This window comes from Lithobates pipiens, unplaced genomic scaffold, assembly GCF_037356315.1.
Source record: "Lithobates pipiens isolate NorthernLeopardFrog02 unplaced genomic scaffold, aLitPip1_a1.2 Scaffold_8, whole genome shotgun sequence".
In the NCBI taxonomy this organism is placed as follows: domain Eukaryota; kingdom Metazoa; phylum Chordata; class Amphibia; order Anura; family Ranidae; genus Lithobates; species Lithobates pipiens.
Window position 1 is genome coordinate 176,218,660 of NW_027507903.1, and position 21,524 is coordinate 176,240,183.

General features: G+C 43.0%; 1 protein-coding gene across 1 annotated transcript in view; it reads right to left on the reverse strand.

The window, feature by feature from the left end:
- The window catches only part of COG5 (component of oligomeric golgi complex 5), a 485,726-nt gene that overhangs the window by 49,891 nt on the left and 414,311 nt on the right, over positions 1 to 21,524 (reverse strand). The window contains exons 17-18 of the mRNA XM_077472430.1: positions 10,273 to 10,376; positions 7,311 to 7,548 (exon numbers count right to left, since the gene is read on the reverse strand). Of these exons, the coding sequence (XP_077328556.1) occupies positions 7,311 to 7,548; positions 10,273 to 10,376 (342 nt within the window). The remainder of the gene's footprint in view (positions 1 to 7,310; positions 7,549 to 10,272; positions 10,377 to 21,524) is intronic.

The following is a 21,524-nucleotide window of genomic DNA, read 5'->3' on the forward strand; positions in this document are numbered from 1 at the left end:
CAGCTGCAGTACCCCCTCCTCTCCACTAGGGATGAGCTCAGGCGTGTCCGCATGCTCCACGTGCCGAGCCTGCCAGGAAGTCAGTGAAGTGTTGCGCTAATCACAGGCAGTGAAACATTGCCCAATCTCTGCAGCCGTGCATCGGGGCAATGTCTCACTGCCTGTGATTAGCGCAGCGCTGCACAGACTTCCTGGCGGGCTCTGCATGTGGAGGATGCGAACACGCCTGAGCTCATCTTTACTCTCCCCACTTACCCTGGTCTGAGCATTCAGCAGACTCTAGCAGCTGACTTCAGCCCTCCTCTGGTCCTCCTCCAGATCCTGCACTTTCTGCTTTCCAACTCTGCTCCCTGCTTCTTCTCAGCAGAAGCACAAGGTAAAGGGGGTGCACTGTAGAGTGAGGAAGGGTGGGATACTCTTGAGTTTTGATGGTTGGGTGGGTGGATCTTGACATCTGAGGTAAGGGGCGTTGGGGTGCTCTGGACATCTGCTTATAAGTATTATCAGAATAATACAATTCTATGCCAGTTGAAAATGAGGGTCGCACACCGCTGGTATCATCCACAACAAACTTTATTGGAGTCTGCTCAGACAGAACACCATGAAAGAACTATGCTCTGTCTGAGCAGTCTCCGAGATTTACTATCTCGGAGATAGTAAATATATTAGTAGATATTACTAAAGTGCTGCTATGCATGTGAACAGTGTGAAGATAAAAAGTGTAAAAAAAACAGCTGCACCATTAAAATGGTCTTAAACATTAGATGACATAGTATTTTGAGAAAATGGCACGCTTATTCCAACATACAACATACCATGATAGACATAATTGCACAAAAAATAATACATAAATAAAAACAATATATAAATAAATATAAAATTGTGCGTATAAAATCCTCTTTAGTAACTTTATATGCACAGATATTCATTTATTTATTCATATATTGTTTTTATTTATGCATTAATTTTTTTCTGATCTAGGGGATTTTTTGTGCAATTATGTCTATCGTGGTATGATGTATGTTGGAATAAACGCACCATTTTCTCAAAATACTTTGTTGTGGATGATTCCAGCAGTGTTTGACCCTCACTTCAGACTTGCATCTGCCACAGGAGTGTGATTGGGTTCCATGCCGGCCTGCACCTGCCCTTCACAGCTCAAGTCTTAAGTTACTACTAAAACCAGTAATAATCAAATGCAGAGGCATTTATTTAATATGATAAAGAGTAGACATTTATATAGTCTTAGCCCTTGTACACATGGTCGGACATTCCGACCACAAAATCCGTCGGATTTTGTCAGAAACAGACAAAGTTGTTGGAAAATCCGATCGTTCGGAATGTGATGACGTTTGTTCGTTACGACGGGACTACGTTCAGGCTAGTAGCCAATAGCTTTGGTCTCGTAATTTGATCTGAGCATGCGTGGCACTTTGTCCGAATGTTTGTAGAGAATTCTGATCGAACAAAGTTCGATCGGATCATGTTGTCGGAAAATTTTATATCCGGCTCTTAAACTTTGTTGGTCGGACATTCCGATGGAAAAAGTCTGATGGAGTCCGCACACGGTTGGATTATCCGACAACACGGTCCGATCGGGCATTTTCCCTTGAATGTCCGACCGTGTGTACGGAGGCTAAGAGGTACAACCAGCCCTTTGAGGGCAACCGTAATGCTGATACAGCCTGTGATGCAATTGAGCTTGACCCCCCTGTATTAAGGTATAAGGGAGTGATACAAAAGGAGGACAAGGTTACAGTCAATTACACTAAATCTACTCGGTATCTATTGCCTATGAGTTTACCTTACAGGGTCACCCCCATTTGTGGACATGATGGTGCAAACAACCTGATGGGCACAGAACAACATCACACCCAGTGTTTTTTTCACAAAGAAAGTTAGGTGTATATGTTATGACTGTTTTCAGGGCTACTCAACTGTCTGTTAACCAATAATAGGATTTTATCTTCTTGCTATTTGACAGATGGTTTTATAATGAACAGGCTAAACCGTTGTGGTTTCATTTAGTGTAAATTAAAATGTCAGATAAATGTCAAAGAATTTTTGATTAACCCACAGAATGCAGGTCAGACTGATTAAACGCTGTAAAAAGGTTACAAGTGAAACAAATACAGTAAAGACAGACCTGGGTTCAATTTATGGACAGACACACAGAATATCCTACTGAGAAGTGACTTTTATGCTTTCTGATGGAAGACAAAATGCCTCTATTTTATGTACAGATATTCACGAATACTGTCAAAATTATTTATTTTAAATGGTGGCACAGCGCCATCATAATTGTACTAAAAACAGAACCAGAGAGTACTTCTGTATATGGCTTTGTAGGAATGGAGTTTTAGATTAATGAGGAAGATTTTGCTAACTTAGTAATGATCTGTCAATAGTATTCCCTATTTTCCAGCTGACCGATATCCGTTTGGTCAGGGTGAAAGATGATACTGAAAAAAATAAAGATGGCCCTTATTATAACAATTATTGATCTATACAGTGACAATAATTTTTGTAACATTTTACAAAGTAATTTGTTCAGGGCCTTCAAACATCATTGAATATACAGTTGACCAGTAAAAATAAGAACTTCATCCAAAATACCCTACAATCTAAAAGGACAAGGGAAAGACACAAGAGATAATGGTAATACTCAACAACAGTAACTGGGGTGAAGAGTCTGTAGATATTGTGGGAGAAGGATGTCTATCAAGAATAAATTCCTTTATGAAACAGTCTTTTTATGGTCCCGGTCATGATGTAGAGGACTGGTTGATTGTTAATGGCATGCAGAGCAGCAGTCCAAATGTAAAGGAAGAATCCGGAGAAGAACTGGGAGAAATGCCAATAGCCAATATGGCTGCCCATATTCGCCCATGCGCATTAGTGAACGGCACGCAACGGCGAACGTGCGTACAAGAAACATGCTAATCACCAGTGTTTACTGGCCTATATAAGGACACTAGTGGCTCTCACAAATTGCTGGATTATCGTCAGCCTTGTATCCTGTGCTCTTGTTTAGATTACTTGTTACAGACCCGGCTTACCCGGACCTGCTCTGGCTACTCTCCTGGCTCTGAACCTGGCTTGCTTCACAGACCTGCTTCTGCCTGTTCCACATTGACATCCTGTGTTTGACCCTGGCTTGATCTCGACTACGCTTCCTGCCTCTACTCTTGACCGACTTCCGATGTTTGACCCTCGGCCTGGCTTCTGACGTTTCTGTCAAGATCCGCCATCTCCAGAAAATCACTGGCTGTGACTACCTTCTCTGCTCCAGGATGTGCCACATCTGGAACTATCAGGCAACTTCATCTGCAGACAACCCGTGCATCTCTGGGCATAGCACCCTCTGCCTCCAACTCCAGGGGTACTCTGCACTCAGCTGCAAGGGGAGCCCTCTCGTCACCTCAGCCTCCAGTCTGGTACGTGACACCAAAGAAATGTACTGGCACAAAAGATGCCCTGGAGACATGGTTGAGAACTTTTTAACACAAAAGAAAAAGTAACGAGGTTTGAGGTAGCCAATAACCATTACTTAGGATTTAAACAACAGCAATCTAAAACACACTTTTGATCATTTATATGTTGTCACTAGCATACCATTTCTGAACACACTTCATAAAAGTGGAGTGAAGGAAAAGAACGTTTGTGAGGTTTTACTTGGGAGAAGAAGAATCTCTCTAAAAAAAAAAAAACACTGCAGTAATAAAAAAACTTTTTTTTTTCGTTGAGTGGGGAAGACTAGAACCTCTATATTGCTGTTTGTGTCCCCCTAAGGCCCCTTTCACACTACCGTGACTTCAACTTCACATGATTTTGCCACGATTTCAGGGAATGCCTGGGTAAACTTGAGGTATATGGACCTCAACTCGCATGAAAGTCGGACCAATGTAGTACAGGGACTACTCTGAAGTCGGCACGATATGAATGGTCATCATTGGAAATCATGGGGAACGACTTGTCATGAAACTTTGCAGTCCCAAGTCGCACAAGTGTGAAAGGGGCCTTACAGAGATTTTCTCCCCCTTCCTCTGCCAGTGATAGCATTGTCATTTGGAGAGGATGGGAATCTTCCCAACAGTGACACAATGATAAAACCTAGCAGAGAAGTCTGTCAAATGAAAAACAAAACAAAAAAATATTTCCATAATAAATCATTAATTTAGGTTAATTAATGTCCTCAAATTGACTTAATTTTTTATCCAATATAATTAATAATGGTAATTAAATTACAAGATATATTTTGCCTGTAACTACAACTACAACAATCGGTTTGTAAAGTAGCTTTTCAAGGTGACATTCTCTGGTAATTGTGCCTAGATTAAGAGAATAAAAATGACATCAGACCAGACAATACCTCCGAGAGGAAGAATAGGGGAAAGCAAATTAAATACTCTGTTGTTGGATACACTGGAGAATATATTTACAGTATTTTATGGCAGGATTCCAATACCATATATAAATGACAGCATCATGTAAAAAGTAAAGGCAAAAAATAAGTAGGTAAAAATAATTTAATTCTAAAATATTTTGGTGCAAAATAAAAAGAGAAAATGACCCTAGTTTATAGATAGACAATTCATCTTTGTAAAGGATTTAGCTGTATGGAACAACTTAGATTGGCCAAATGACTGATTTCCCTCTAAAACAGCGATTACCATTATGCTAGACTGTAGAGGATAGCAGCAAAGTCGATTTTGCAAACTTATGAGACAAAAAGGAGAAAAATTTACAGCAATCTTGTATAATAGGGGTGAGTCAGACATCAAGTTCAACGGAAGAGATTAATTTGTGGATACACTAAGTTGCTAATAAAATGTTGCAATATCAATAAAGGTCAATAATTGTATACTAATATATAGGACCTTAATTCAGGTGACGAGGGGATGCATTTTTTATGTTCACTGTGAACTAAATGCCCGCCTATTAAAAAAAAATGTTTATTCATTATATGCTTGCAGAAGGAAATATGTGCATTCATTTTCTACTAAAATATACCTTATTTATTTTCCTGAAATTGTGCAGGCAGATTTTTTCACTCTAGGAGGAATCATGCACTGCACAAAATTCTATCTTTCAAATTGATAAATTACAGGATTCTCTGTAGATCAGACAAATCAGTATATGCATGCTCAGGTGGACTGCAAATTTGCAAACTGTAACCTGATGTGATGAATATGAAAGATTTGTGAATCAATATGCTCATCTCTAGCTGAAAAAAGTATGTTATTTTAATTTCTAAACCTTAAGTCATCCAGTAATCCGGTGGCATTCATAAAAACACATTTCTACTTAGTTTTGTGGGAAATGTTTGTCATTTTTTATGCAGCAAATTAAAAGAGAAGTATGGAATTTAGAAAACAAAAACAAAAAAAAACATTTATAGTCTCCTAGGTGGATACAGCATGGATCCAATTCTACATCTGTCCCCCGCTGCTCCTTCACTGAGAATGGAACGATTAAACACCACTGATCTCTCAGTTCTCAGCATTCTGTAAGCAGAGATCCAGGAACTGGCTCTTTGCTCTGACTCACCCAGGGGCTGGTTTAGGCTCTCAGTTTGTCACTGAGAGGCTGAGCCAGCTGTAGATCCAGGGTTCTAGGTGGATCCGACCATATGGAGCCTGGACTGGCTCTGTGACTGCAGCCTGCTGTTGGCTGAAAACTGATCACAGAATGAACTGCACTCCTGTGATCCATAGGAGAAGTATAGCCAAAAGACCAATGGTTATACTTCTCCTTTAAGTTATGAAAAGAAGTCCTGTGCCTAAGGAAAAGCAGCGTCATCCTAGGAAATTACTTATGAACACCCCCCTCCTCTCCATAACAACTGTGGGTTAGTGTTTTGTAGTTCACAGAGAGAGCTAGGACAATAGTAACTGATAACTGTCAGCAGAGGCATTAAGCTATCTCACAGGATTTCAATCATGGCTAACAAGTATATCTTTACACTTGAACAGATGTAACAAAAACTTTCAATGGTGTATACATAACAGACCAAAAGGGAGTAAATAAAATAACTTTATTGTTAGAGTTTACAACGGAGTTCCAGTCTGGGGGAGAAAAAAAAAATTAAAAGTCAGCAGCTACAAATACTGTAGCTGCTGACTTTTAATATAAGGACACTTACCTGTCCAGGGAGCCCGCAATGTCGGCACCCAAAGTGACCCGTCCATCAGCTCCATGTGCAGGTGTCGGCATCCTTACTAAGGGAAACAGGAAGTGAAGCCTTGTGGCTTCACAGCCGGTTTCCCACTGTGCATGCGCAAGTTGCGCAACGCTTTCTGAATAGTCCTGCTGTCTTCTGGGACCTGTGTGTTTCTCCAAGAAGGTGAGGCGGGGGCAAGGAAGAGGGGCCACAAATGACGTAGGTTGCTGCCGTACCCTTACATGGAAGTGGGAGCGGATACCTCGGAGAGGGGAGGAAGCAGATAAGCGGAGCTTCCACATTTGGGTGGAACTCCGCTTTAAATCTATTTTCTTTTTTGCCTAAGTGACTAAAATATTCAAGCCTTTAGATTTAGTAAAACATAGTTTTGAAATTTCAAACATAACTAATCTTTGTAATAGTGTTAGGCAGGCACATTTCAAATCAAAAGATTATTAGAAGTAATTCACGTCACAAATCAGGGTGCCATTATTAATTAACAATGGGTTGCTAAGGTGCGGCAAACCCAAGAGATGAAAATTCAATATCAGCTGTAAAAGTAAAATTTCTAACTGTTTACTATCCTATTCTTTCCCAAGTCCATTCTGTAATTACCTAGATTCTGCCAGCTCCACAAGGCCCTCTATGCAAAATGGTAACGCTATTGCAGGTGATCCTCAGTGCTCTCCATTGACACTCTGTCTGCGTATGCTTTAAAATCAATATCATGAAGGTGTGATCTCTCTGTTCCCCGTACGTGATTTTCCTGCACGTCATGTGGGGTGGATCAAGGGTTTGATGATTGATAGAGGAGCACATCCCCTTTGCTTGCTTTCTTCCTTATTCTGCCCACATGATGTCAATCTGTCAACCACAATCAATGACCTGCCTCACATGGCACAAAAAGTGTCACGCATGTCCATATTTTAGAATTACTACGTTTTACTTTTTGGAAGAAGACACATTTTAGAAAGTCACAATCTAGTCTATCATTTTTTTTTCTCCAAATGCTGTCAATAGAATCATACATTGTATTTACAATTAGCAAACTGGATTAATTGAATACATTTACTAGAATTATTGCTAGCCAATAGCAATCTATTAAAAAATTCAGTAATTAGGTTATCTTTAAAGCACATACTCTTACCTGGGCAAAGTCAGCAGCCAGCCTCATCTTCCCTCCTTCACCCAGTGGCCGCAGCAGACTTGCATTGCGTATGAAAAGCTCTATTGCTCTTTGAGCAATTGCTTCAGTATTGTCGTACACAAAATCAGAGCATTCAAAATGTCGAAAATAGTCACTCATTACTCTTGTGATAAAACCCTGCAATTCCCTCATGTACAAGGAGCAAGGAATATCTGGTTTTCCTGTGTTCTGCACGTTCCTAATGGAAAAATAAAAAGGTACAACTTTATACTAAGAATAGAAACTGCAACTAGAATGCCATCTAACCCTTTTCTTTGTTACCTCTGATCTCAGTGCAAACAGCATAAAACACAATTAAACATACATAAATGTGAGAAATATTGCATGAGCTTACCTGCATAGCCATATAACATAATACATATAAAGGAGCTTTGAAAGTGAAGGCAGAAGGTATGATAACAAAGTGGCAATTCCACTATGAAGCAAAGAAAATCCAGACGGCTGCACATCAACTATCTACTTTATTCAGCATAAACTTTAAAACCAATAGACAGGTGGTGTAGATACAGTGAAGGGACAAGCAGGTAGATGCATTTCACACTAAAATCAGAGTTAATCATTATCCAGTGGACCCATGTCTCAAATGCTGTTTTTAAAGTTTAATGACAGCTGCTTTCCATAACAGGCAATGGGTCCATATCCTACTACACTGAGACAGGTTTTAAGTAAAAACCAGCTCCAAAATCCCGGTACAAATGTTATCAAACACATACTGTGGGTATGATCCGACCTGCATCCAGCTCCACAAAAGTGCACTAGCCAGAGACATGGGGATCAACGCATCGCAGTGTGCAAGATAATAAAAAACAAAAGCTAGAACCCACACCTATGTTATAAAATCAACATCAAAACATTCCTCACTACGGTGGCAATCAGTCACACCCCCCCCCCCCCCCACATGGGAGACGGATGGCAGCAATCAGTCTCCCCCCCACCCCTGCGGAAAACGGACAGTGGTGATCAGTGGCCTTACCTTAGGAGGTTGATGCTGCTCTTCGCTCAGGAAAGAGTCAGGGCCATTGCTTCTCCTCCCAGCCAATCAAGAAGTGGATCCTGAGACTCCCTGTCCAATCGGGTCTCAGGACCCGCTTCCCAATTGGCTGGAATGAGAATCAGGAAGACAATAAGGAATATTAATTCTCTATTGTCACACAACTGGGTGGGCTCACAAAAGTGCAATAGCCAGAGAAAAATATGGAAGCTGTCACTTGATCTCTCCTTCATGGACGTGAAGTAGCATGTACATAAGGAGAATGCGAGTTTGTTCTGACTTCCAAAAACATTGCTACTACCTGGTCCAACAAAGTCCCAACATTGCCCAAAAGTAGCCCTAGTACAAACCAAATAAGCATAAACTATGGTGGCTAACACAAAGTACTTGATCATTACCCAACAATAAAGATATTTAAAAACTATAAACAGGGATGCACATGCACAAGACAGGTTTGCTTACAAAATATTAAACCATCACAACCTCCCACTGTCACACAATATTCTTCCTCTTAATATGTACATGAATAAAATATGAATCAAAAGAATATTCAGATGTGTGTATATATAAACACTAACACCCATCCACACACACATTCTATAAATGACATATATGATATCCCATCTGTTGAGTCTAGACCTACATGATAGTTAGTTACTCCACACTACAACTCATCCAAGAGATGACATTACACTATATGTACATTAATAATAATTTGGTGTCATTTTATGTCATAAAGTCATACAAAACTCCACTACTATTGCCGCAGTTAACATCAGTAAAAAATGTCCAGTACTCTGCTTTATCCACAACATTCAAATTTGAATGTGATCTGTGGAATGAAAAACTGATGACTAAGGGAGATTTATTCTGAAAAACAGCAGCTTTTCCTGCAGGGCTGTGTTTTTAAACTTCAATAAAATGTAGGACTTTTTTTTTTTTTTTTTTTTACACTGGAATGTTCCATGATGCAGCCTATTTGTTATTAATATCCAAACGAAAAACCTGTCCTTGATCAGAACCTTAAAGGGAAAGCAGTCTCGACTTGTCTATTTTCATGACTAACGTTTATCCAAAAAATATATGAAGACCTGCCAAGGTGGATGAAATATCAGGAGCCTGACATCTCACCTTTAAGATGGAGAAATAAATTGAGGACACAGATTCTTTAGTTCCTTTCACTGTAGCCTCTGCTGCACTGAAGATAAATTAACAGGAGACAGAGGCTGCTGGTTATTCATAAACTGAAGTACAGTAAACACAGTTTACTTTGCTCAGTTATCAGTGGCCACAGAAGTGATCAGTACCAATCGCTCATTGTGTCCAATTCAGAAAAGGAATGGGCAGGTAAATGACATACTGACATACTGACCCATTCCCCCACTTTACACCCGCCTGTGTATCCGCAGCAGCCAGCAGGAGAGGAAAGCTGGCAGCGCTGTGGGGGTGGGGGGGTGAGGGCATCTCGGGCACACAGATGTGGGCAGCACAGGGAGGGGGATTGCTGCAGTGAGACATGAAGACAAACACAGAATGATGCACTGTGTTTGTGTCTCCCCCTCCAGCAGCTGAAAGGGGAGGGGGAGAAATCGTCTTTCAGCTGCTGGAGGGAGAGACACAGGCACAATGCATTGTTCTGTAATTGTCTTCCTGTTCCACTGCATTGATCCCACTGCTGTCATCCTGTGTGCCCGGGCCCCTCTACAGAAGGCACGGTAGTACCCCCTTATCGGTGGCCCTGTGGCGCATAGTAGATGAAAACTTCAAAATCTATTTCTGGTGTAAATGGTAGCCTGTTAAAGAACATGTAGAGGTGATCATTCACAAAGAAATGTGTGTGTATATATGAATGATTATTATTATGAATACAGAATAAACATTTTTGGGTAATTTAAAAGCATATATACTCACCCTGAGAAGTCTTCTTGATGCATTGTGATGATAATGGCCTCAACTGAGTCACTTACAGAGTTTAGCAGAGGTTGCACAGCATTTCCCATAAGATTATAGACTACCTGATAAATAAAATAGATCAATGACTTCATGCAATGTTGGGTACATTAATTATGTAATATTACTCCACTGTCATAGAAAAAAAAAACCTAAGAAGCATTCTGCATTAAAAAAAAAAAAAACACCTGTTTTACTTTAGAAGACGGTTAATAAAAGTAAGTATTTGTTGTTAAAGGTTTTATGTAGTTTTAGTTCTGGCATTTTCTCCCATCCCCTTTCTCTACTGTTTGTGCTTAACCATGCCATATGACGCTAATATTTTTGTCTTTCTTACAGTAATGTACTTTATTTTAAATCCAACAAACTACTATAAAAAAAAAGAAGAAAAAAAAAAAAAAAGACTGAAATAACCTTACAATCGATATAAAACCAAAACAAAGCAGTATTGCACCACTAAAGCAACCCGCATAAGTTTTCAAGGTATAAAAAGATTTGTTGTTCATTTGTTAGAAATATATGGCAATAGTGGAATAGTGGATAAACAAAATGAGATGTTCTTGTTTCTGTTTTTATCTTCTAGTGGAAATATAAATACAGGGGCATGTATTATCTATAATTACTGGAAATGTTGAATAAAGCCAACTAAACTGTATTTTTAAGTAGGCATTTTGCAAACCAAAGGTTGTAAGGTGATTTCAAATAAACAGTAAAACCTTGGTTTGAGAGCGTTTTGCAAGACAAGCTAAATTTTTAAATACATTTTGAGTCAATATACAAGCGATGTCTTGATATAAAAGTAGCGTCATGTCACAACTGAGTGTAAAAGAGAAGAGAGGCACTTCTAAGTGTAGCAATATGGTTACATTTAACCGCTTCCCGACCGGCGCACGAAGATGTACATCGGCAGAATGGCATAGACAGGCAAATGGGTGTACAGGTACATCCCTTTGAATTTGCCGGCGTGCCATCATGTCCACGCCTCCGGTGGTGCGCACGCGTGCCACCGGCGCCCCAGTAAGTCTGACCGTGGGTCGCCGCGGGGATACCCACGATCATCTTACGGGGAGGTAGAACGGGGAGATGCCGATGTAAACAGCATCTCCCCGTTCTGCCTAGCAACAAGTGACACTGATCTCTGCTCCCTGTGATTGGAGCAGAGATCAGTGATCTGTAAAACACAGCCATGCCCCCACAGTTAGAAACACACCCCTAGGACACACTTAACCCCTACACTGCCACCTCCTGGTTAACCCCTTCACTGCCAGTGTCATGTACAAAGGAATCAGTGCATTTATATAGCATGACTTGCTGTATAAATGACAATGGTCCCAAGTCCCAGCAAAATGGTCCAGGGCTTAAGTGGTTAATGAAGGTACAACATTTAGAAACTCCCATGGTTGATGATTAACCACTTCAATACTGGGCACTTATACACCTTCCTGCCCAGATGAATTTTGAGCTTTCAGCTCTGTCGCACTTTGAATGACAATTGTGTGGTCATGCTACACCGTATCCAAGCTAAATTTTTATCATTTTGTTCCCACAAATAGAGCTTTCTTTTGGTGGTATTTGATCACCTTTGGGATTTTTATTTTCTGCTAAACAAATAAAAAAAAGGCAGAACATTTTGAAAAAAATTTTTTTTGTTTCAGTTACAAAACGTTGTAAATAAGCAAGTTTTCTCCTTTACTGATGGGCACTGACGGGGCCGCAGTGACTGGCACTGATAAGGCAGCACTGATGGGCACCAATGATGTGGCATCAATGAAGTGGCACTGATATGCGACACAGATAGACACTGATAGGTGGCACAAATAAGCACTGATAGGTGGCACGGATTGTCATGGATAGGTGGCATGGATTAGCATGGATGGGTGGCATGGATGGGCATGGATAAGCAGCACGGATGAGCATGGATGGGCACTGATAGGCGGCATGGATGGACACTGATAGGCAGCATAGATGGGCATTGATAGGCGGCACGGATGGGCATTGATAGGCGGCACGGATGGGCACTGATAGGCGGCACGGATGGGCACTGATAGGCGGCACGGATGGGCACTGATAGGCGGCACGGATGGGCATTGTAGTGTACAGTATTGTATAGGGATGGATGCCAATCAGTGCCAAACAATAATGCATGGCAATCGGTGATGCCCATTGTGGGCACTGATTGGCATCCATTATGGGCATTGATTGGCATCCATTGTGGGCACTGACTGGCATCCCTGGTGGTCTAGGGGGGCATACCTGGTGCTGGGCATCCCTGGTGGTCTGGTGGCGTCCCTGGTGGTCCAGTGAGGGCATCCTTGGGGAGGGGGGGGGGGGGCTGTGCTGATAATCGATCAGCACAGACACCCCCTGTCAGAGGAGCAGCTGATCGGCTCTCCTCTACTCGCATCTGATAGATCACCGGCTCTTCCTATTTACACTGTGATCAGCCGTGATTGGACTGACACACCGCAACAACGATCGCCGCGATGAGCGCCCCCGGGGACACGCAGCGGCTTAATATCCTGATCACGTCATATGACGTCCGGTCAGGATATTAAAACCACTTTGCCACCGTCATTTTGCTATATGGCGGACGGCAAGTGGTTAAAACACGCACATCTAAGTATGCAGGCATCTGGGGTAAAGCTGTCCACATAGACCAGGGGTGCCCAACTAGTGGCCTGGGAGCCACATGTGGCCCGCGACCTCCTGCTCTGGGATGGCGGGTTGGCAAGCCAAGATTGAAGGTTGTCTACCTCGCCATGCCAGAGCATCAGTGTTGTAAATGAAGCCAGCGGTAGAGGAAGCAAGCAGCTGCGGAGCAGAGCTGCATAAGCCAATGCTTCCTGTATAGCACTGGCTCCTGTCATAGGTGGAGTGATACCAAATGCACTCTGCCTGGGACAGCAAGTTTATTACTAAAATCACAGTGTATATATGGACATATCTGTTCTGCAGTGGTTACTGGGCTGCTTTTAAACTTATCCGCAGGTGTAGCGCAGTCTACCTGTGGCTTACCTGCACCGAGCCATAGATTTCTGGTTTTACCTGTGGGTTTGGTGCACTTTCAGAAAGTGCACCACACCTGCAGGATATGATATGGCAAAGTTCAGCTAACCTGCAAAAAAGTCACAGTTGCGGGTAGACCACAGACCATCAGCGTAAAAGTAGCCTAATGCCACATACACACAACCAGACTTTTTGACAGCAAAGGTCAGACGGAACGAGTCTGTCGGATAATTCGATCATGTGTGTGCTCCATCGGACCTTTGCTTGCCAAAAATCAGGCGGACTTTAGAAATAGAACTTGTTTTACATTTTCCCACTGGAACGCCGCCGGACCGAGAAATCCATATACTAGTCTGACGGACAAAAACCGACGCTAGGGCAGCTATTGACTACTGGCTATGAACTTCCTTATTCTAGTTCAGACATACATCATCACGTTCAAATCTGTCGGACTTTGGTGTGATTGTGTGTGTCCAAGTCCGTTCATTCAGAAAGTCCGCCGGAACTCTGCCGAAAGTCTGTTGGGAAGACTGTCGGACCTAGTCTCGTCGTGTGTACGTGGCATAAGGCTGCTTTAACATGATCTGTCTGACCCAATCAGACCCTCCATTCACCTCTATAGAGCGGCAGATGTAAATGCCTCCTTCCAATCCGATCTGCTAAAAAAAACAGAAAGTGGATCCGTCCCCTATCATTTGATCAGATGAGAGGGCCCATAGAGTAGAGTGGGCTGTGTTTGTGTCCACTTTGCATACGCAGAGTAGATGCAGAACTGTCATCTGCTAATTGTGGCCCGCGACTGGTTACTAAGTCACTTAAGTGGCCCTCGCTCTTCAAAAGGTTGGGCACTCATGACATAGACCATCCTCCTCACCGCCATCAATGTCGTCCCTTCTACCCTGCGCACCACGAGCGGTTCAAGCCAGGCTTTCAGATCGCTCTACTGCAAGGTAGTCTTCCCATTCACAATTGCAGACTGACAGCGGTGAGAGCCGGCGGTGCGGGGGTGGTCTATGTGGACAATTTTACCCCAGATGCCTGTGCCATGTGCCTATTTTAATCATCAACCTTGTTGCTAAATGTTGCACCTTCATTAAAAGTAAACATATTGCTACACTTAGAGGCGCCTCTCTTTTCTTTTATACTCTGTAGCTTCGGCTGGATTTTGCTTCTAATCCCCTTGTGGAGGCTGCCATTTGTGGATGGACATTTTATGGTTACGCAACCTATCACATTGCTATAATATTTTTATATGGACTATAAACTGAAGGACTTATGAATAAAAGGTTGTGGAACAAATCATTTGAGTTTCCATTATTTCTTATGGGGAAATTCGCTTTGATATACAAGTCCTTTGGATTACAAGCATGTTTCTGGAACGAATTATGCTCGCTATCCAAGGTTTTACTGTATATTGTATGTGCTAAGAGCTTACAATAGTTAAACAGCTGTGAGATTTAGCTGTGAAGCCAGAAGTCTTCTCTTCCTTTTAGGCAAATTTCAACTTTTAGTGGAAGGTGGATCCTATGTAATCCTTTTCTGTTGAACCTGTTGACGTGATAGTGTGCTTACAGTGCCTTCAAAAAGTATTCATAACCCTTGAAATTTTCCACATTTTGTCATGTTACAACCAAAAATGTAAATGCATTTTATTTGGGTTTTAGGTGATAGACCAACACAAAGTGACACATAATTGAGAAGTGGAAGGAAAACGATAAATGTTTTTCAAAATGTTTTACAAATAAATATGTGAAAAGTATGACATGCATTTGTTATTGAGCCCCCCCCCCCCAAGTCAATTCTTTGTGGAGCCACCTTTTGCTGCAATTACAGCTGCAAGTCTTTTTGGGCATGTTTCTACCAGCTTTGAACATCTAGAGAGTAACATTTTTGCCCATTATTCTTTGCAAAATAGCTCAAGCTCTGTCAGATTGGATGGAGAGCATCTGTGAACAGAAATTTTCAAGTCTTGTCACAAATTCTCAATTGGTTTTAGGTCTGGACTTTGAGTGCGCCATTCTAACACATGAATGTCCTTTTCATCTAAACCATTCCATTGTAGCTCTGGCTGTATGTTTAGGGTCGTTATCCTGCTGGAAGGTGAACCTCCACCCCAGTCTCAAGACTTTTCAGGCTCTAACAGGTTTTCTTCTAAGATTGCCCTATATTTGGCTCTATCCATCTTTCCATCAACTCTGACCAGCTTCCCTGTCCCTACTAAAGAAAAGCATCCCCACGACATGATGCTGCCACCACCCTGTTTCATGGTGCAGATTATTTGTTCAGGGTGATGTGCAGTGTTAATTTGCTTCCACACATAGCGTTTTGCTTTTGGCCCAAAAAGTTTAGTTTTGGTCTCATCTGACCAGAGTACCTTCTTCCATGTTTGCTGTGTCCCCCACATGGCTTCTCATAAACTGAAAACTGGACTTCTTATGGCTTTCTTCTTGCCACTCTTCCATAAAGGCCAGATTTGTGAAGTGCACAACTAATAGTTGCCCTGTGGACAGATTCTCCCACCAGAGCTGTGGATCTCTGCAGCTCCTTCAGAGTTACCATGGGCCTCTTGGCTGCTTCTGATTAATGCTCCTTGGCCGGCAGTCAGTTTAGGTGGACGACCATGTTCTGGTAGGTTTGCAGTTGTGTCACACTCTTTCTTATTTCGGTTGATTGATTGAACAGTGCTCCGTGAGATGTTCAAAGCTTGGGATATTTTTTTTTATAACCTAATCCTGCTTTAAACTTCTCCACAACTTTATCCCTGACCTGTCTAGTGTGTTCCTTGGCCTTTATGATGTTGTTTGTTAACTAAGGCTCGCTAAACAAACCTCTCAGGGCTTCACAGAACAGCTTTTTTTAATACTGGGATAAAATCACACACAGGTGGACTCTATTTACTATGGTGACTTCTAAAGGCAATTGGTTTCACTAGATTTTAGTTAGGGGTATCAGTGAAAAGGGGGCTGAATACAAATGCACACCACACTTTTTAGATATTTATTTTAGATACTTATAATGTTACAATCATTTACGTTTTTGATTGTAAAATGACAATATTTGGAAAATTGCAAGGGGTATGAATACTTTTTTAAGGCACTGTATGTCATTACTACTTCTTGACCAGCTACGTTTTTTCTATGCCTTGAACGTCCAAACTGTGTATGTATAGAGAAGTTCTGCTTAGGTGCACTCACTGAACTACAGTCATTAGGCTGTAGTCTGGCAGTGTTTACAGTCTTGTTAGTATTAATAGTTACATGATAATTTAAAATTTAAAATGGCCACTTCCAAAACAGAACGGTTTTACAAATAGATCTGGGAATTTGGTTGTCTACACCTGACAGCCAACTCCTTTCCCTTGTTCTGCTGACTTCAGAAAAATTGATTATTTTATAAAATAGGCCAGGATATATTTTTACATTATGGCTACACAGAAGATACAGTAAGTGATAGATGTTTAATAGCAATGTGTATCGAGCAAAAACACTTGCAGGTTTACTTTAAAAATCAATTAGGTCCTTTTGTTTACACATCCATTAGTGTATACCACAATGAAAGAAAAGGCACTTTTGAGATTTATATATATATATATATATATATATATATATATATATATATATATATATATATATAGACACACATATAAAAACAACCAAAAAAACCCTGTAACTACAATATAGTTTTCTTCTGGTTACTGTTTTTCAGGACAATATACTGTATACAATAAGAACATAAACATATTTAATTAACCACTTCCCGACGGGCGCACGACGATGTATGTCGGCAGAATGGCACGGGCAGGCATACTGGCGTACAGGTACGTCCATTTGTAATTGCCGCCCTGCCACCGCGAGTGTGCCTGTCGGGACCCCCGTGAGTCCGGTCGTGGGTCCCACGGCATCGATCGCCGCAGGGATACCCGCGATCGTCGCACAGGGAGGCTGAACGGGGAGATGCTGATGTAAACAGCATCTCCCCGTTCTGCCTAGCAACAAGTGACACTGATCTCTGCTCCCTGTGATTGGAGCAGAGATCAGTGTTCAATAACACACAGCCCAGCCCCCCCCAGTTAGTAACACGCCCCTAGGACACACTTAACCCCTACACTGTCATTTAGTGGTTAACCCCTTCACTGCCAGTGTCATTTACACAGGAATCAGTGCATTTGTATAGCACCGATTTCGGTATAAATGACAATAGTCCCAAAAATGTGTCAAAAATGTCTGATGTGTCCGCTATAATGTCGCAGTCACAATAAAAATCGCTGATCGCCGCCATTACTAGTAAAAAAAAAATATTAATAAAAATGCCATTAAACTATCCCCTATTTTGCGCAAACCAATTAATAATTGCTTATTGCGATTTTTTTTTACCAAAAATATGTAGAAGAATAGTATCGGCCTAAACTGAGGAAAAAAAAAAATTTTTTAATATATTTTTGGGGGAAATTTATTATAGCAAAAAGTAAAAAAAGAATGCGTTTTTCTCAAAATTGTCACTATTTTTGTTTATAGCGCAAAAAATAAAAATCGCAGGGGTGATCAAATACCACCAAAAGAAAGCTCTATTTGTGGGGAAAAAGGACGTTAATTTTGTTTGGGAGCCGCGCAATTGTCAGTTGAAGCGACGCAGTGCCGAATCGCAAAAAGTGGTCTGGTCTTAAGCCAGCAAAATGGTTCGGTCTGAAAGTGGTTAAAAATAGAAGTTAACCATAGCTATATATGGATTTCTCCAAAATAGTGTTCTTGAATATTTTCATCATTGCTGATACTGTCTGCTACAATGAAATAAAATTTGAAAATATATAAATAGTGTTCTTGAATATAGCAAATATAATCCTAAACATTAGTTAAATAATTGTAAAAACTATTACATTAGAAAATTAAAATATCTTTAATATGGCACCACAAGCAGTGCCAAACGAGGGGTGGGAAAAACTGCATAAAAACTTCATCCACCATGGCAAGTGGGAACTAGTAAAACTAAACCCACTAAAAAACAGCAGTGTGTGTAAAAACACCACCATATAACCGGGCATCCTTAACAGGAGTGATCCCCAAGACCGCAACATTGCGGAAGTAATTCAACAGTGCATTAACAAAAAGTACTATTTTTATCGAAAAAACAGGAAAAACTCTCAATTGCAAATATAATTGCAACTACACGGCCGCCTGCAAAACTTTGCGGCCAAAACAGGCATCAGCCGATGCACTGGCGTCTACCTTGTAGAACTTGGTAAACGTATGGACAGACGACCAGGTCACAGCCTTACACACCTGAGTGACAGACGCTTGGTGTCGGAAGGCCCAAGACGTTCCGATTGCTCTTGAGTGGGCCGTGACTGGAAAGGGGGGCACCTGCCCCTTCAAGGCGTAGGCTTGGACTACAATCTGTCTGATCCACCTGGAAATGGTGGCCGACGAGACCGCCATACCCTTCTTTGGACCAACCACCGAAACAAACAGTGAGTCTGACTTCCGAAAGGGAGCCGTGGCAGACAAGTACACCTTCAGAGCCCTAACCACATCGAGAGCGTGAAGGGCCACCTCTTTGGTGTGCTTTGGCTTTGGACACAACAATGGTAATACAATGTCCTCATTGATATGAAAAGCAGAGACCACCTTCCGTGGAAAGGACGGTTGCGGACGCAACACCACCTTATCCCTGTGAATGACCAGATAAGGCAACTTGCATGACAAGGCCGCCAATTCCGAAACCCTCCTGGCCGATGTGATGGCCACTAGAAAGACCACTTTCTGGGAAAGAGTCAACAGGGGAATCTCCCTGATGTTTTCAAACGGCGGTTTTTGAAGCCCTGACAACACTAGGTTCAAATCCCATGGGGGTAACGGTGGGCACACTGGAGGGACTACATGTCGTATCCCCTGAACGAAGGTACTCACCAATGAGTGAGACGTCAGGGATCGCTGAAAAAAGACAGCCAAGGCTGAAATTTGCCCCTTAATGGTGCTTAACGCCAACTTCTGGTCTACTCCTTGTTGAAGAAACAGCAGGATCCTGGATATAGAAAAGGAGCGCGGGTGCCATCCTTTCTCCTCACACATGGAGATGTAGGCCTTCCAGGTACGATAGTATATCTTCCGTGAAGAAGATTTCCGCGCCCTCAACATAGTTGGAATCACCGAGTCCGTCAGACCCCGGTTCCTCAGCACCTGGCTCTCAATAGCCATAGCGTTAAGCCAGCGATGGTAAAACAGGTTGAAAGATTGGACCTTGAGATAGGAGGTCCTCTCGCAGCGGCATTCGCCAGGCAGCGTCTGCCACCAGACGCGCCAGGTCTGCGTACCAGGGCCGCTGAGGCCAATCTGGGGCAACCAAGATTACTGGGATCCCCTCGGCTTCCACTCTGCGAAGCAGACGTGGCAAGTTTCAGTGGAGGAAAGGCGTAGATCAGCTGGTACTGATCCCACAGAGCCACCAGCACGTCTGACGCATCTGCCCACGGATCTCTTGTCCTGGACACGAATCTTGGCACTTTCCGATTGAGACGGGAGGCCAATAGATCCACATCTGGTGTGCCCCACTTCAGACACAGCAGCCTTAATATCTCTGGATGCAGTGCCAATTCTCCTGGGTCTAGCATCTGTCGACTGCCAATTTTCCACCCCCCGGGATGTAAATGGCCGACAGGGATGGTATGTGTCGCTCTGCCCACCGAAGTATGTGAGCGACCTCCCGAGCGGTAATTTATGTACGCCACAGCCGCGGCGTTGTCCGACTGTACCCTGATCGGACGCCCTTGAAGACTCAATGACCATGTGTGGAGGCACAGCCTGATTGCTCTCAATTTGAGCAGATTGATCAGCAACTTGGATTCTTCTGTCGACCAGAGGCCCTGAGCCGACTGAATCCCCATCACTCCACCCCAGCCGGATAGGCTGGCATCCGTTGTGATCACTGTCTATTGAAGAGGGAGGAACGACTTTCCTGACTGAATCACCGGGGATCTCAGCCACCATAGCAGGGAGTCTCTGACGGACTGGCTCACCTGGATCGAGTGATCCAGGGACAATGGAGATTTGTCCCATTTTGACAAAATCTCTTTCTGCAAGGTCCTGGTGTGGAACTGGGCATGCGGCAGGGCATCGAAGGCAGCCACCATGAGTCCCAGGACTCGCATGCAAAAGCAAAGTGACGACCGCTCGCGATTCCACAGCAGGTTTATCACGGCTTTGAGGTTCTGCACTTTGTCTGAAGGGAGAAAGACTCTCGCTTCCTTGGAGTCCAGCAGCAAGCCTAGGTACTCCAGACCCTGGGTCAGTACAACCACCGAATTCTTTAGGTTCAACAGCCACCCAAATTCTTGCAAATTCTGCATGGTGATCGCAACATCCTCCTTCAACTCTGAGGCAGAAGATGCTCTCAGGAGGAGATCGTCTAGATATCCCATGATCGCAATCCCGTGTTGTCCCAGCAACGCCAAAACTGGAGCCAATACCTTGGTAAAGACTTGGGGGGCTGATGCCAGGCCAAATGGTAGAGCCACAAACTGATAGTGGGCTTCCCCAACTGCAAATCGCAGAAACTTTTGATGCCGCAGACATATGGGTATGTGCAGGTAAGCATCCTGGATGTCCAAGGACGCCAGGGAGTTCCCTTGATGGAGTGGAGCGAGCACTGAGCGAACTGATTCCATCCTGAACCTCTGCACTTTTACAAGGTGATTGAGGGCTTTTAAGTCCAAGATTGGACGTACCCCTTCCTTCTTGGGAACCCCACAAATAGATTTGAGTAGAATCCCTGGAAGCGTTCCGATTCCGGAACTGGTACAATCACCCCTCGACTCAGCAAGTCCCTTACCACCCCCAACAGGGCCTCCCGGCAAACCGGGGACACGGGTATGCTGGAGGGGAAGAATCTGTTTGGCGGCCAAGAGAGAAACTCTATCTTGTAGCCAGTGGAAATCAGATTGCAGACCCATTGGTCAGATAATCGGGAGGACCACCGGGCTGCAAACTCCCGAAGGCAACCCCCCACCCGAGACATGGGTGGGGGCAAACCTTGATGCGGTAGCATTTTTTGTCGCAGGCTTGCGATGCCAGGGACACTTTTTTCCGTCTGTGGCCGTCCTGTCGGGCTGGGGACGCTTCGCCGAAGCCCCGGTCGGACGAAAAAGCCGCTTGTGAGCGGAAAAAGAGGGCTCTAGCCTGCGGCGTGGCTCCTTAGACTTCCTGGCTTGCGGGAGT